The sequence below is a fragment of the Chanodichthys erythropterus genome, chromosome 16, assembly GCF_024489055.1.
Source record: "Chanodichthys erythropterus isolate Z2021 chromosome 16, ASM2448905v1, whole genome shotgun sequence".
Classification (NCBI taxonomy): domain Eukaryota; kingdom Metazoa; phylum Chordata; class Actinopteri; order Cypriniformes; family Xenocyprididae; genus Chanodichthys; species Chanodichthys erythropterus.
In genome coordinates this window covers 8,314,039-8,326,245 of record NC_090236.1, presented here as the reverse complement: position 1 = coordinate 8,326,245, position 12,207 = coordinate 8,314,039, and the positions used below count along the sequence as shown (strand labels likewise).

General features: G+C 35.8%; 2 protein-coding genes across 7 annotated transcripts in view; one reads left to right on the top strand and one right to left on the bottom strand.

Moving 5' to 3' along the window:
* Positions 1–206: 206 nt before the first annotated feature.
* On the bottom strand, positions 207–6,369 carry LOC137003141 (G-protein coupled receptor 55). 4 transcript variants are annotated; one of them, XR_010891946.1, is made up of 4 exons: positions 5,758–5,906; positions 5,493–5,579; positions 1,888–4,526; positions 207–1,459 (listed from the first exon to the last, which is right to left on the bottom strand). XR_010891946.1 is itself a non-coding variant. In XM_067363186.1 (4 exons), the coding sequence occupies exons 3-4, from the start codon at positions 4,517–4,519 to the stop codon at positions 1,376–1,378; spliced, it is 807 nt and encodes a 268-aa protein (XP_067219287.1). In that variant the 5' UTR covers positions 4,520–4,526; positions 5,493–5,579; positions 5,758–5,906; the 3' UTR covers positions 207–1,375. The 4 variants fall into 4 exon arrangements, 3 of the variants coding, with proteins under 3 accessions (XP_067219287.1, XP_067219286.1, XP_067219284.1); XM_067363186.1 differs by having other exon boundaries at positions 3,797–4,526; XM_067363185.1 differs by lacking the exon at positions 5,758–5,906 and adding an exon at positions 6,299–6,369 and having other exon boundaries at positions 207–4,526.
* A 4,378-nt stretch (positions 6,370–10,747) lies between these two features.
* The window catches only part of gigyf2 (GRB10 interacting GYF protein 2), a 30,622-nt gene continuing 29,162 nt past the window's right edge, over positions 10,748–12,207 (top strand). For all 3 annotated transcript variants that reach the window (XM_067362401.1, XM_067362399.1, XM_067362398.1), the window contains exon 1: positions 10,748–10,844. The gene's annotated coding sequence lies outside the window, so the exon portion shown is untranslated. The remainder of the gene's footprint in view (positions 10,845–12,207) is intronic.

The window sequence follows — 12,207 nt, the reverse complement described above, 5'->3', positions numbered from 1 at the left end:
CAGAACGGTGACTCAGCATTGGCCGACTCCTGCGTCAGCATGATATGCATGCATGGTGCTGCTCTTTTGACCAGTGTCGCAACCTGAAAGCGCTGAACGTAAACAGCATATGAGGATGACACAGAAGAGAAGATATTGTTGAATAAAGTCATTCATTTTTGCTTTGCTTTTGTGCACAGAAAGTATTCTCATCACTTCATAACATTAAGATTAAACCACTGTAGTCACGTGGACTATTTTAACAATGTCTTTCTGGGCCTTGATGTTGCTGACATAAAGCCAGTACTGGTGCAGCTATACAGAAATAATGTATTCCCTAGAAGGACTTTGTCATTTAGGCATGATGCACAGATATTTTGGTCTTCTTTTATTGTTTTTACAAAATGTGCATTAAAAATTACCAAAAACATTAGAAAGCACATTTTGATATGGAATTATATATATTTTGTAGTCTAAAATGAACTCACTATAGTGTCTTTACAGCATGTGACCTAACATGTGCCAATGTCTTCTTCACTTCCTTGTTGCCAAAATGCCAAGCACATGGCTAAAAGAATTTCATTTTATTAGCTGAAAAGGATGTCATAAGATATTACTAAAATGCCATTTCTTTTGGTTGAACATTAATGTATTTTGAAGGCAATTTTATTAGCATCATTTATAAGGAGTTAATTGTTTATCTAAATTTAAGGCAAGGTGCAGTTTTCCTTTACCCTGAGCAAAAAGCCATGTGTTGACTGAAACACAGTTTAATTCTATGCATTTATGGTGAAATTACTACATTTTCGTCAAGCCGTGTTCGTTTTTCTGCAAACAATGCGCTTTCACTTTAATTCAGTGCATATAGCACAGCAAAAACACACTGCGGAAATGATCGCTGCACTTCTGCATACGCTCTGCCCCTGGAACGCATTGCCGGACGGCATCCGTGTGCAGTGAGAATGCTCTAACCTCTTAACATGGGCACGGAAAAAAACATGCACCACATGCACACTAGTATGTGTGAACCTGGCGTGATGATGCATATACAGTAAATGTTTTCACCTGAGCTCTGCCACACTTCGTATATCATATAAACACAGCTGAAATCCAGATATGATGAGAAAATCACCATCTGACTAGGTGAAACTAGTGGCATATATCTCTGTACCCACACATGCTTATCCACAACTTCAGATTCAGTGACAAAACTCTTGCTCAATGGGAATCTGTTTCAACACAACACTATAACAAAACAACTGATTCTTGTGTAGGCCAAGTCAACACAAGTCCACACAAATATTTTAATATTCTGATTTAAGAGGCTGATTACAGAATAAAAGAGGTAATTGTGAAGTAATGCAATAACCAGTGTTGCATCAGAAACACTTATGAGTCATTGTGAAGGTTTCGAGATGGTTTGCCAGACGACCATCGCGTGTGAGCAGGAACACCTCAAGTTTTTCATGTTGACAGTGGGCTGTTAGATAAAGACAAATACAGAATCTTTGATGAAAAATCCTAATCGCAATGGCAAATGGACAGACACAATTTCATTTAAAATAAATGAATTAGAGCACTGCAGTAATGACATATTTTTGTAGGCCCACCTGGAAGTTGGTTCCCTTGACAAAAAACAAATAGGATTTTTTGGATTATTGCATAAAAATAGGTTTGCCATTTTTAAATGGCTTGATCATCAAATGAACACAACTTATATGAATTTTGAAGCCTAAATACAATCGACAGATGTAAAAAGATATCGTAGGCTATAAACGAACTGCACCGCGGTCGGATGACTTTAACGTCGACCGAAACAGGAGTGCTCAAACTCATTTATAGGGTTTTGGCCTACAAAATATGTCATCCCTGCAGCACTCTATTAAATGCAGTAAACACTTTGAATACCGCAAATGAAATGTCCCAGTAATCTTTAAATGAGTGTCTTGAGATGCCACATCTTTATGACAGACCTAGACTCAAAAACAGCAAAAAGGGGTCAGGGTTGCGGAAATGCTATCAGAAATGATCTCAGACTGGCAGTCGTTCTGTGTGGGTGGTTTTGTTGCCATGGCTTTAGAGAGGACGGGGTTTCAAGGATGTGGTTCAAGGAATACAGAATTATTTAATGCTTATAGTCTTGTGAATGTTAAATTTCACAAATGGAATGGATTTGGGAGATCCTGATCTTGAAATCCCAACCAGCCAAATTATCAGATTTTGGGACTGTTCAAATCTGAAGATCAGGTTAAAGTTTCTGTACTATTCCTGTTTCATCTCAATTTGACACACTTGGTAAAATTAAAGGGATAGTCCACCCAAAAATGAAAATTGTCATCATTTATTCACCCTCATGCCATTCCACACCTGTATGACTTTTTTATAATGCGGAACATAAAAGAAGATATTTTATAGATCATTGGGAACCAAACAACATTAAAGTCCACTGACTTCTTTGCATGGGCAAAAAAAACAGAGCGACATTTCTCCAAAATACCTGTTTTTTGTTTAAAATTGGCATGAAACTGAATCTGTAATCCGTAAATGTAATGTAATTAAATTACAGTCACTTATGAAAATGTTAATGATTAAAAAGGGGGTTTCCACATTGCCACCGAAAACTTTAGGCTACAACCTGTCTGAGAGTTGCCACCAGTGATAAAAATGCGTTCCAGTGCTGGAAATGTAAAAATCATTTAATCCAGAAATCTGTATTTAACCTCAGAATGATCTCAAAGTAAAAATGAGGTGATAAAGTCTGACTTTGGGGTGGCTGCGCTTTAAAATTAAATTATTATAATCTTGATTCAAGTGATGAAGTATTTTGAAAGTCTGACACTAATCGGTGTTGAGTACCACTGTAAGGTTTAAATATTTGAAAATGATTAACAGTTGAAAACATTTGTTAGAAATTTAGAAAAGTAATCAGATGTAATCAGATACATTACTTTAATAAAGTAATTGAAATAATTACACTACTTATTACATTTTAAATAGGGTAACTTGTAATCTGTAACCTATTACATTTCCAAAGTAACCTTCCCAACACTGTGTATATGTGAAACGACTTCTCGAACAAGAAAAAATTTAGGGCGTGACTTTATTTTGTTCATTGGGAATTGATTGGATCGTTGTTGTTGTTTTCTATTGGTCGATCTTACGTGAGTGACAGGTTGCCCCGCCCTCGCGTCATTAGAGAAGAGATGTCAATGCAAGAGGGAGGGGAATTATTTTGATTAAAGATTATGAGGGCACGTGAATTTGAAAAAACTAGTGTGCATGGATAAATAATTTCTAACAAATACTGCAATATTCTATAAAAAAAATAAGAATTGTCAGTTTAGATTTTTTATGATGGCTTTAAAAAGAAACAATAAATAAAGTCATACAGTTTTAAAATTACATGAGGGTTAGTAAATTATTTTTTTTGTGGATGGGGGGAGGGGGATTATAAGCCTTTTAACTGGAATGAGAGGAGTAATATTTTGTCCATTTATGTCCATGAAACATGCAATTAACCTCGAAATTGGTCCAAAATATTTCCTTGCGGTCTCTTACAGTGGTCAACAAGCCACCAACACACATTCTGAAAGTCTAATAAACTGAATTTGACTTCTCAAACTTCTGAGGTGCTGGTGTTTCTCGCTCTGCTGATGGACAGTTTAAGTGTCTCCTTGGTGGATCGGACTTCCTTCGCGATGAAATAGTAGCATAGCGCGTCCAAGCAGCAGGTCACATTTGCAATGTTCATTGACACCTGTATAAAGAGGGCTATGTTCTTCTGCTGTTTACAGTCTAAAATGAATTCATTACGCACCAGGTACTGAAGGAATATGGCTATGTGACAGGGAGTGAAGGGCACTAGGAAGGCTGCTAGGCTGCTGTAGATGATTCTCACACCAGCTTGCTTCTTGGGGTTGCTGCTCTTTGAGGCTTTGAGAGTACGGATGCTTTGAATGGAACAAACCACCAGTACTGCGGCGGGCAACAGGAAACCGAAGAGCTCCAGACACACAATTATTGCAGTGCTCCAACCCTTCTTAGAGAAACCGTGGAAACAAGTGAAATTACCCTCTTTCTTATTCCGGAAGGTATAGATGGGTGAAGTCGCAGCCATAACGAACACCCAGATGAGAACACAAACAATCATGGCATTTTTCTTCGAACGCACCTGCTTGGCGCGAAACGGGTGGTTTATGGCGATGTATCGGTCTATAGCTATGGATGCAATTGTGTAGATGCTGCCGTACATGGCCACAAAGTAAAGACTTTCCAGGAAAGAGCAAAGGAGCATCTTGTTTTCTTCCCACGTGTGGTATGCTGCGTGCATTTTGAAGGGTAGCTGCAGCAGCAACAGCAGGTCCATCAGGGCCAGGTTAGTCATGTAGATTGAGGACTCTGTCCATTTTCTGAGCAGCTGACAGAACACCACCAATGCCGCAATGTTTAACGGCAAGCCGAACACCAAGACGGGCACATAAATCGCCAAGTCCAACTTCTGCGTCAAAGTGTCCACATCTTTAGTCGAGCAGTTCGTCATAATGAAACTGGCAGGAGAGAGGCACGAAAAATCACTTACGTATTTGTGAAATTTGTAACTTTCACAACTGAAATGTTTAAATCAGGTGCAGACTCATCAGTGTCATGCTTTCGTTTTTAACTTGTTGATACAAAAAGTTTGTTTATTTTAGATTTCAGAATATGCAAATTTCTTCAAGAATAAAAAGAGCAGCTCTGTATTTCGATTAGTGAATGTTGTGAATACAAAATGTATTTTTAAAACCGCCTTTACACACAGAACAGCATGATTTCTTTCTAAAATTAAATACAAGTTATATATATATATAAAAGTGTTTTTTGTCATTGAAAAAAAATGTTAAAATGTTAAAAATATCTGGATGGTTTCAGATCAAGCAGAAGAAAGTACCTTATTTTTCATTATAATGATGTTTCATATTTTGGAAACATCAAACAGGGCTCTAAGTTTCTATTCTTCTTTTCACTTCGAACAACTTTACACTCATTTAAAAAAAAAAAAAAAAAAAGAAACGAACATGAACATGTCAATGTGCTGATAATAAACATTTATTTTCTCTAGATGATAAACCCTTCATTTTATTTGTAAAAATTATTTCCGATCATACCAGCTGCCACAAAATGAAGCAGAGATAAATAAAAATTCTGATCTGACTCTCATGCACTCTTGTTTCATAGAACTCAAATATTAGCAATATTAATATAACTTGCTGCAAGCAACTGCATCAAGCACTTTGCTGCATTGATGATTAAAACTCAAAATATTAATATTAATTGAGACATATTAATAATTTTCATCATTGGTTGATTGACAAATTTTATATGATACAAATGTATGTACATTTTCTTCAGCAGACAGATGTGAATATTCATTTTTAAAAAAAGCAAATGTAATCATTGGCAGTTTTGCACAATTCATTCAGTTGTTGTGCATATAGTTTTTTACTTCTATTTAGTACATTAATAGTTATTCCTACCTTAGCTAGTGATACTTCAAAGAATCATTTCTTTGTAGAGTGAAACTGGTGGTAGCTTTCCGTGGTATAAGCTCTCATGAAGGAAATCTTTTTAAAAAACAAAATATGACCGTTAAAAAAAAAATTGGAAAGGAAATGGTGAATGTGCAACAACGAAATTACCAAATACCCCCAATTTCGGACACATGCTGACAAACACACATGCACAAAACCTGCATTAATCTCACAACATCCGTACAGATAAGTGTAGTTGTATGAGACGCACCTCTGCTGCCAAAGATCAGCAATATTTTCTCAAAGCAATAAACCACAAGGACAAAATCCGTTGAACATGACCTAAGCAGGACAAACTAACGGATGTCTTTTTTTCATCCTGCATTATCTACGAAATACAGCCATGTAATGTTTAAGCTTCTCTCTCACACGTTTCTGAAATTTTTTTGACATTTCATATGCTTCTATGTGCGTCTGAGACACATGTCAAGAAACCACAGGCTTTCCCCTTTTTAGACATGTGGGCTGCATCTCTCACGAAATCATGTCTGGTACACAAAATCACCTTTGCAATCAGTTCTGTGAATGAAGTGAGGATTGGTTTTGTTCCACTTGCACGCTATTGAATTAGTTACTATATACTATATATCATTCAGCTGGAATATTTCACACACTGTTGAACCTGCAGTCAATTTTCAAAACTTACTGGAAAAGAGAATACATTTACTGAAACTATGCCTCTCTGCAATATCTAAACTGACTTTGTGAAAATAATAATAGCGCTGAATTAAATATGGAGTGTCTGTGCTTACCAGGATGACAGTTGTCTCATAGTAGATACTTTCCCTTAAATGCTTCAAGAAAACTACTTAGTAGCACTTCTGTTTTCAGAGGTTTTGTCTGTGACCACATCCTTGCTAACAGAAACTTTAGCTTTGGTACTTTTCTGATATCTTCCTGTTAGCCAATAGGCTACTTCATTTTCTCTTAGTCAGTATAATTAGAGATCATATATGGGTATAGTTGACATGAGATGAGTTTGGGAAGTTAACATGCCCTGCGGTGTGATACGTTTACTTTATTTTAAACAGCATTTGTTTCACTTAAACAGCATACTACTATTTTACAAGTATAATGCACGCGGCTTTGGTGAGCTCATTTAAGATTTTTTTTTTTTTTTTAAATGCATATGACACAACAAGAGCATTTAAAATGTACATGTGAAAACTGATTAAAAATTGTGAAAAGAAAATGTTATTTTGTCAGTATCTCAAATGAACTTTCTATAATGATAAATTATTTTACTGACTAATGATCTCTGATGTGTTAATTAGGGGTGTAACAATATAATACATCGCAATACAAAAATGCAACAATATGTATCATGCATAGTGACAATATATATTGTGTATAGTTCACCCAAAATGAAACTTGCTGTGGGAATATTTGTGGGTCATGATAAATGTTTTGTGTTACCAGTAAAAAGTGGCCTACATTCTTTTAAATATATCTAGCCGATGACAGATTGGAAGTATATTTGTATTTTTCTGTATTTTCAGATTTAAAATCATGAATATTTTTATTCTGGTGTCACCATTGTCCCATGTAATTGGGTTACCAGCACCAAGTCCAAGCCTATTCATTTCCACCCCTAATGTAATACCAAATTTAGCATTTTAATCAACACATCATTTCTGTTAACCTTTTACCTTATGACTTGGAGTATCATAATAATATAGTATCTTGATATTTATCGAATTGTGACATGAGGGTATCGTCACACCGCTAGTTAAAATCATTTCACTGAAGGACAAAAAAGGTTGAAAAGCATGTGTGAGTTTACAGGAAATTAGACAAACATAAATGATAAAAAAAGAATTAATCATACAGGATACTTAAGTCATTGCTTGTACAGGAGACAAAGTGGATCACATTACAATTCAGAGGAAATAGAGATTGTTTCCTTTTGTTCTGACTGTTTTGGGGGCAGTACGTAACCCACCTGGAGTATAGATACTTTAAAGTGAAATTTACTATATGTGCCATTTCTCAGAATTACATTGTTGCCTGACGCAACACTTTTGTCTTGCTTGCTTTCAGATCTAGATGATAGCAGGTTATGATTAGGGTTAGCGTGTTTCCATAGAGAGTAAAAGACAGAATAATGATGTTCACAGATTAAATCAAGCGTGATTTGCAGACAAAAAAAATTGTGTTTAACGTCTTTAAATGCATAGAATAGCATACAAATAAAATATTTGTATTATAAAAGTGTAAATGTGTTTTGTTACGTCTAATGATTACACTGAAAGACATTACTGTTGATTTGTTTTGTAAATATCCTTTCAGCAGTTTCCATTCCATTTTTAGTCATTTAGAAAAAAAACTCCACTACAGTGTAGAAGAAGAAAAGCAACAGTGCATAAGATAACTTCTATCTCAATACTTTTATTCTATTGTATTGTGACTTTTTAGGAGCACAAATCAAAGGAAGTATCTAGTTATAAATTGTGTGGTAAACATTTATATATGTAAAAATAAGTTAATAAAAAATAAGCACATACACACACACACACACATATATATATATATATATATATATATATATATATATATATATATATATATATATATATATATATATTATTGATGAAAATGGACTTGTATTCTGTATCAAAATACTTTAGAGTTTTGTATTTTTGTAGTTTTAAAATACTGCAAAATACTTTGTAAGAAGTCTACATGACGACATCATAAAAATGCAACCTCTGGTGCTCAGTAGTTTGCCCAGACTTGTTGAGTTCAGAACAGATGTTAAGTTTTGGTGTTTGTTTTAGTAGCCTAGGCTAAATAGTTTACCAATTTACATAGTGTTCTTGAAAACTATTATGCTGAGCAGCAGCCCCCTATATTTATGATTAACAGTCAATTTATTAATTAGTTAGAAACTAGAGCCATCAGTTGTCTTCTTATTACTGACTTGTTTGTCATCGAGTCAGTGTTGCTGATGCAAAGTAGGCCCTTCGTTACCAAACATCAAGTAACTAAATTAGAATACAATTATGAGTCATTCACAAACTGTTATACATTATACTGTTGGTTACTTTAAAACTAACCTTCATCTGGGAGATTACAAGGATGTGTGAATATTTGATCTGTTAAAGCCACAATATGTACATTTTCGCAGCTAGAGGTCACTTATTCAGTCGCTTATCCTTGATTTTGTGGAACCATGGGATGCTGAATGAGACTGCTGGAGCAATTGCTATTGAGAGACGAGTGTGACATGTCTCAAGAGCAGCGGAAAATTTATTATACCACAGTCACAACTTCTGCTTTTTTCGGTCATGCATATGTGGGTAATGCAGCACTTTTTATCATATTAGATACATTTGTGTGTTGAAAGTTGTTATAATGCTATTCTGTGCGTTCGCATGGCAGCTGCTATGAAAAACTTGTTGTACATTGCAGTAAGCTAGATCGATATTAGTCATGGTAAAACATGGTACTCGCGGTAAATCAAGAAAACGAAATTTAAACAAGAAGCTATAGAACATGATTTGTTTACAGTCGATGAATGAATCCAAAAGGTTCCTCATCTGTCTAATAAAACATATAATATGTTTTATTAGACAGATGAGGAATATAATGCATCTTTGGTGTTTCCATGGTTTCTACAAAATAAAACCGGAAATTGAGGGTATGATGTCTTCGATAGGCAACGCATGGACACAGCCCGTGTCCTGGTAAAAATTTCTTATTTCTCTGGATTTAAACATTCTTGGAAACATTTGGGATAATGTAAGTATACACAAGTTAACAAAATATATAACATTGTTCTAGTGGTTTTGGATATTTTAATCCAAAAATCCTACTGTACATATTGCATGACTCGGGCAGAGAAAAGCTGTTGCTATCAAACATTGTTTACTTCAACTGAGTCAGTGTAATGGTGAAGGTGTAGATCAAATAGGCCAATTGATGGAAGGTTTGCAAAGAAATGTAATGCTTCCTTCTAAAAGTATTTTTTTAGTATTTTTAAACTAAAAAAATACAGTAATTTATTTTGAAACACTTAAAATTAAAGTATTTGGTGTTTTTTTTTTAAGTTTATTTAATTTATATTTAAGTTATATTTAAGTTTTTAATGGTCTTAACTACAAATTATTGGTCAGGAAATTAGCACAATTTACGCAAATGCACTTAAAAAAAAGGCATTGCTGTCTCAGAAAAACATTAAAGACAGAATAAAATTTTTATCAGAATTTAGGAAGTTGTGGAGTGATGAATCACAATAAAGCATGAGTCGCATGGCGATGCTCCAGAGCTTTGTCTTCGAAAATCTGCTGAGAAATATAATCATAGGCTAAGTGCATCTCTACCGCAGTGACGCATGTAGGAAGAGTGTCATTGTGTGGGGAGCCTGGCTGGTATTGGTGAGATGCTTCTTGTGAGAAGTAATTTAATGCTTTGGAGTACAAGAGAATATTGCAGAATGGCTTGCTTCCCACAAATGAAAAGTAGTAATCTAAAGAGGAATGATCAGATGTTATTTTTCAACAAGATAATGCTCCTGCCCAAACTGCAAAGATAACCAAGAAGTGGCTTGAGAACAAGTCCATCAGGCTCATGTTTTGACCTGGTCAGAGTCCAGATTTGAACCCTATAGTGAATATTTGGTCTCATATTAGACTCAAACGAACTGGGAAACATTTTTCAACTACACATGAACTGTTTGAAGCTAGCATTGAATGGAACAACACTCACTCTTCTTCCTCTAAAAAGCTGTCTGCAAGTTGGGGAAGGCTATTCTGTGCTAAGCTTCTTTATCTACAGTGTTTGTGCGATTCTTGCTAATTTCCTGACCCGTGATTTTATGATTAAAATGGTTAAGACCATTAAAACACCACTAGCTACATATTTTGCCATTTTTGGCTTGGCCCATTTTGTTCATTATGGGGACCAAATGTCACCTCAAACTAAGTAATACCAGTCATTTTTGATCTTGTGGGGAAATTTTTTGGTCCCCATGAGGAAAATAGCTTATAAGTCATGCATAGTTATGTATTTTTTTTAAATGTAAAAATTCTGTAATGGGTAGTTTTAGGAGTAGGGTTAGGGTCAATGGATAGGATACAGAGTTTGTACAGTATAAAAATCATCATGTCTATGAAAAGCCCCCTTTAAACATGGAAACTCAGCGTGTGCGCAAGGAAACTGCTGCTGTCAGCACGCTCACTCTCATCCGGGCAATTTTCAGCATACGTGTTGTCATGTGACCTACTTTCAGCCATCTTGTGGATACGAAACGAGAGACGCCACTCGCACACAAACTCAGCGCTGTCAGTAAAAGCAGAGGTAAGACAGCGGGCCCGGCGTACACGGTTTTGCTCTAAAATAAAACTTAATTATTCCTACGCTAACTTTCAGTGATATAGACCCGCCCCAACTTAGCGGAAAGACGCTATTCTAGCCCGCATGTTTGCTAGGCCTGGAAACACTGGGCTCGATTTGACCGGCCTACCGCTGATGATGCTATCAGCGATCCGTAGGCAGCTCTAGTGGAATGCGATGTGGCTGGAAACTAAGCACAGGCCGCACGGATTAAAACTCGTGTCAACACACTTACACATTTACTCCGGTCGGCCGTACGATGCGCTTCAATGCTCATGTCGGCATTTATTACGGCAATATTTGACAGCTCGTACACTTAGCGGCGGTGCGTGGGACTGTTTTAAAGTTGGTAGGAGTTGGAAGTCAAAGTTAAATGTCCAGCGATAGCCAGACTAGGATATTTCACCTTATTAAAACGCCTCTTGAAAAGGTTACATGACATCTGTAACTATCAATTCAGTAGTTCACGTTACATCTAAACGAGCTTTAATTGATTTATTGGTGTTTTCTTGAACTAGCATGTGGACTGCAATGCTAACAGGGTGTATGAAGGCATGTCCCGACAGGGACGTGATCGTCGAAACCTTAAACTGACATTTATCGGTCTTTACTTTTGAGGTTTGTGGAAATAAAAACATGTTAAGTCTTGATACAGATCAGTTACACACGATCACTTATACAAGCCTTAATAACTGGTCAAGCCACGTATAGAATCTGCAATCTGTTGACCATCTGTTTTCAAACTAAACTAGCTTTATTGACTTTCGTTTTGTGTTCAGCTGTTTCCTTTTTCCCTGACTGGCGTTAAGCAAATATAAGAACATATAATGTATGTCTAATTGGCATCTGATGTAATCGCATGATTTGATCAGATGAACCTATCAAAATGTCATTATATATATATATATATATATATATATATATATATATATATATATATATATATAATATAATATAATATAATATGGGGTTTGTTTTTTGTTGATGGCATGTGTGATCTGGATCGGATTGCTTCATTGGGTTGTACACGTGGTTTAAATCCCTGCAGCCGCAAGTCACTACTGTTTGTTTTGTATAGACCTTATGTCATCTACATAATGTGGCTGTGTAAAAGTTCATACTAAATTTAGAATATATAATATTACGCCGAAAATAAAATTGAGAGGTCTCCTTTTTCCATGAGGTTAATAGGTCTGGTTTGACAGGTCTGCCAAGATGCCACTGCAATATGTGATCAGTTCTAATCAAGTTCAAAAAAGTTAGTTGCACTACATAGTGAGCAAGGGAAGCCATGGGTTGCACAGATGTCTGAGAATGCCCTTCCTAA

Bases quoted from the DNA above. Each gene is read 5' to 3' on its own strand.
- LOC137003141 (XM_067363185.1), bottom strand. From the start codon at position 4,519: ATGACGAACTGCTCGACTAAAGATGTGGACACTTTGACGCAGAAGTTG.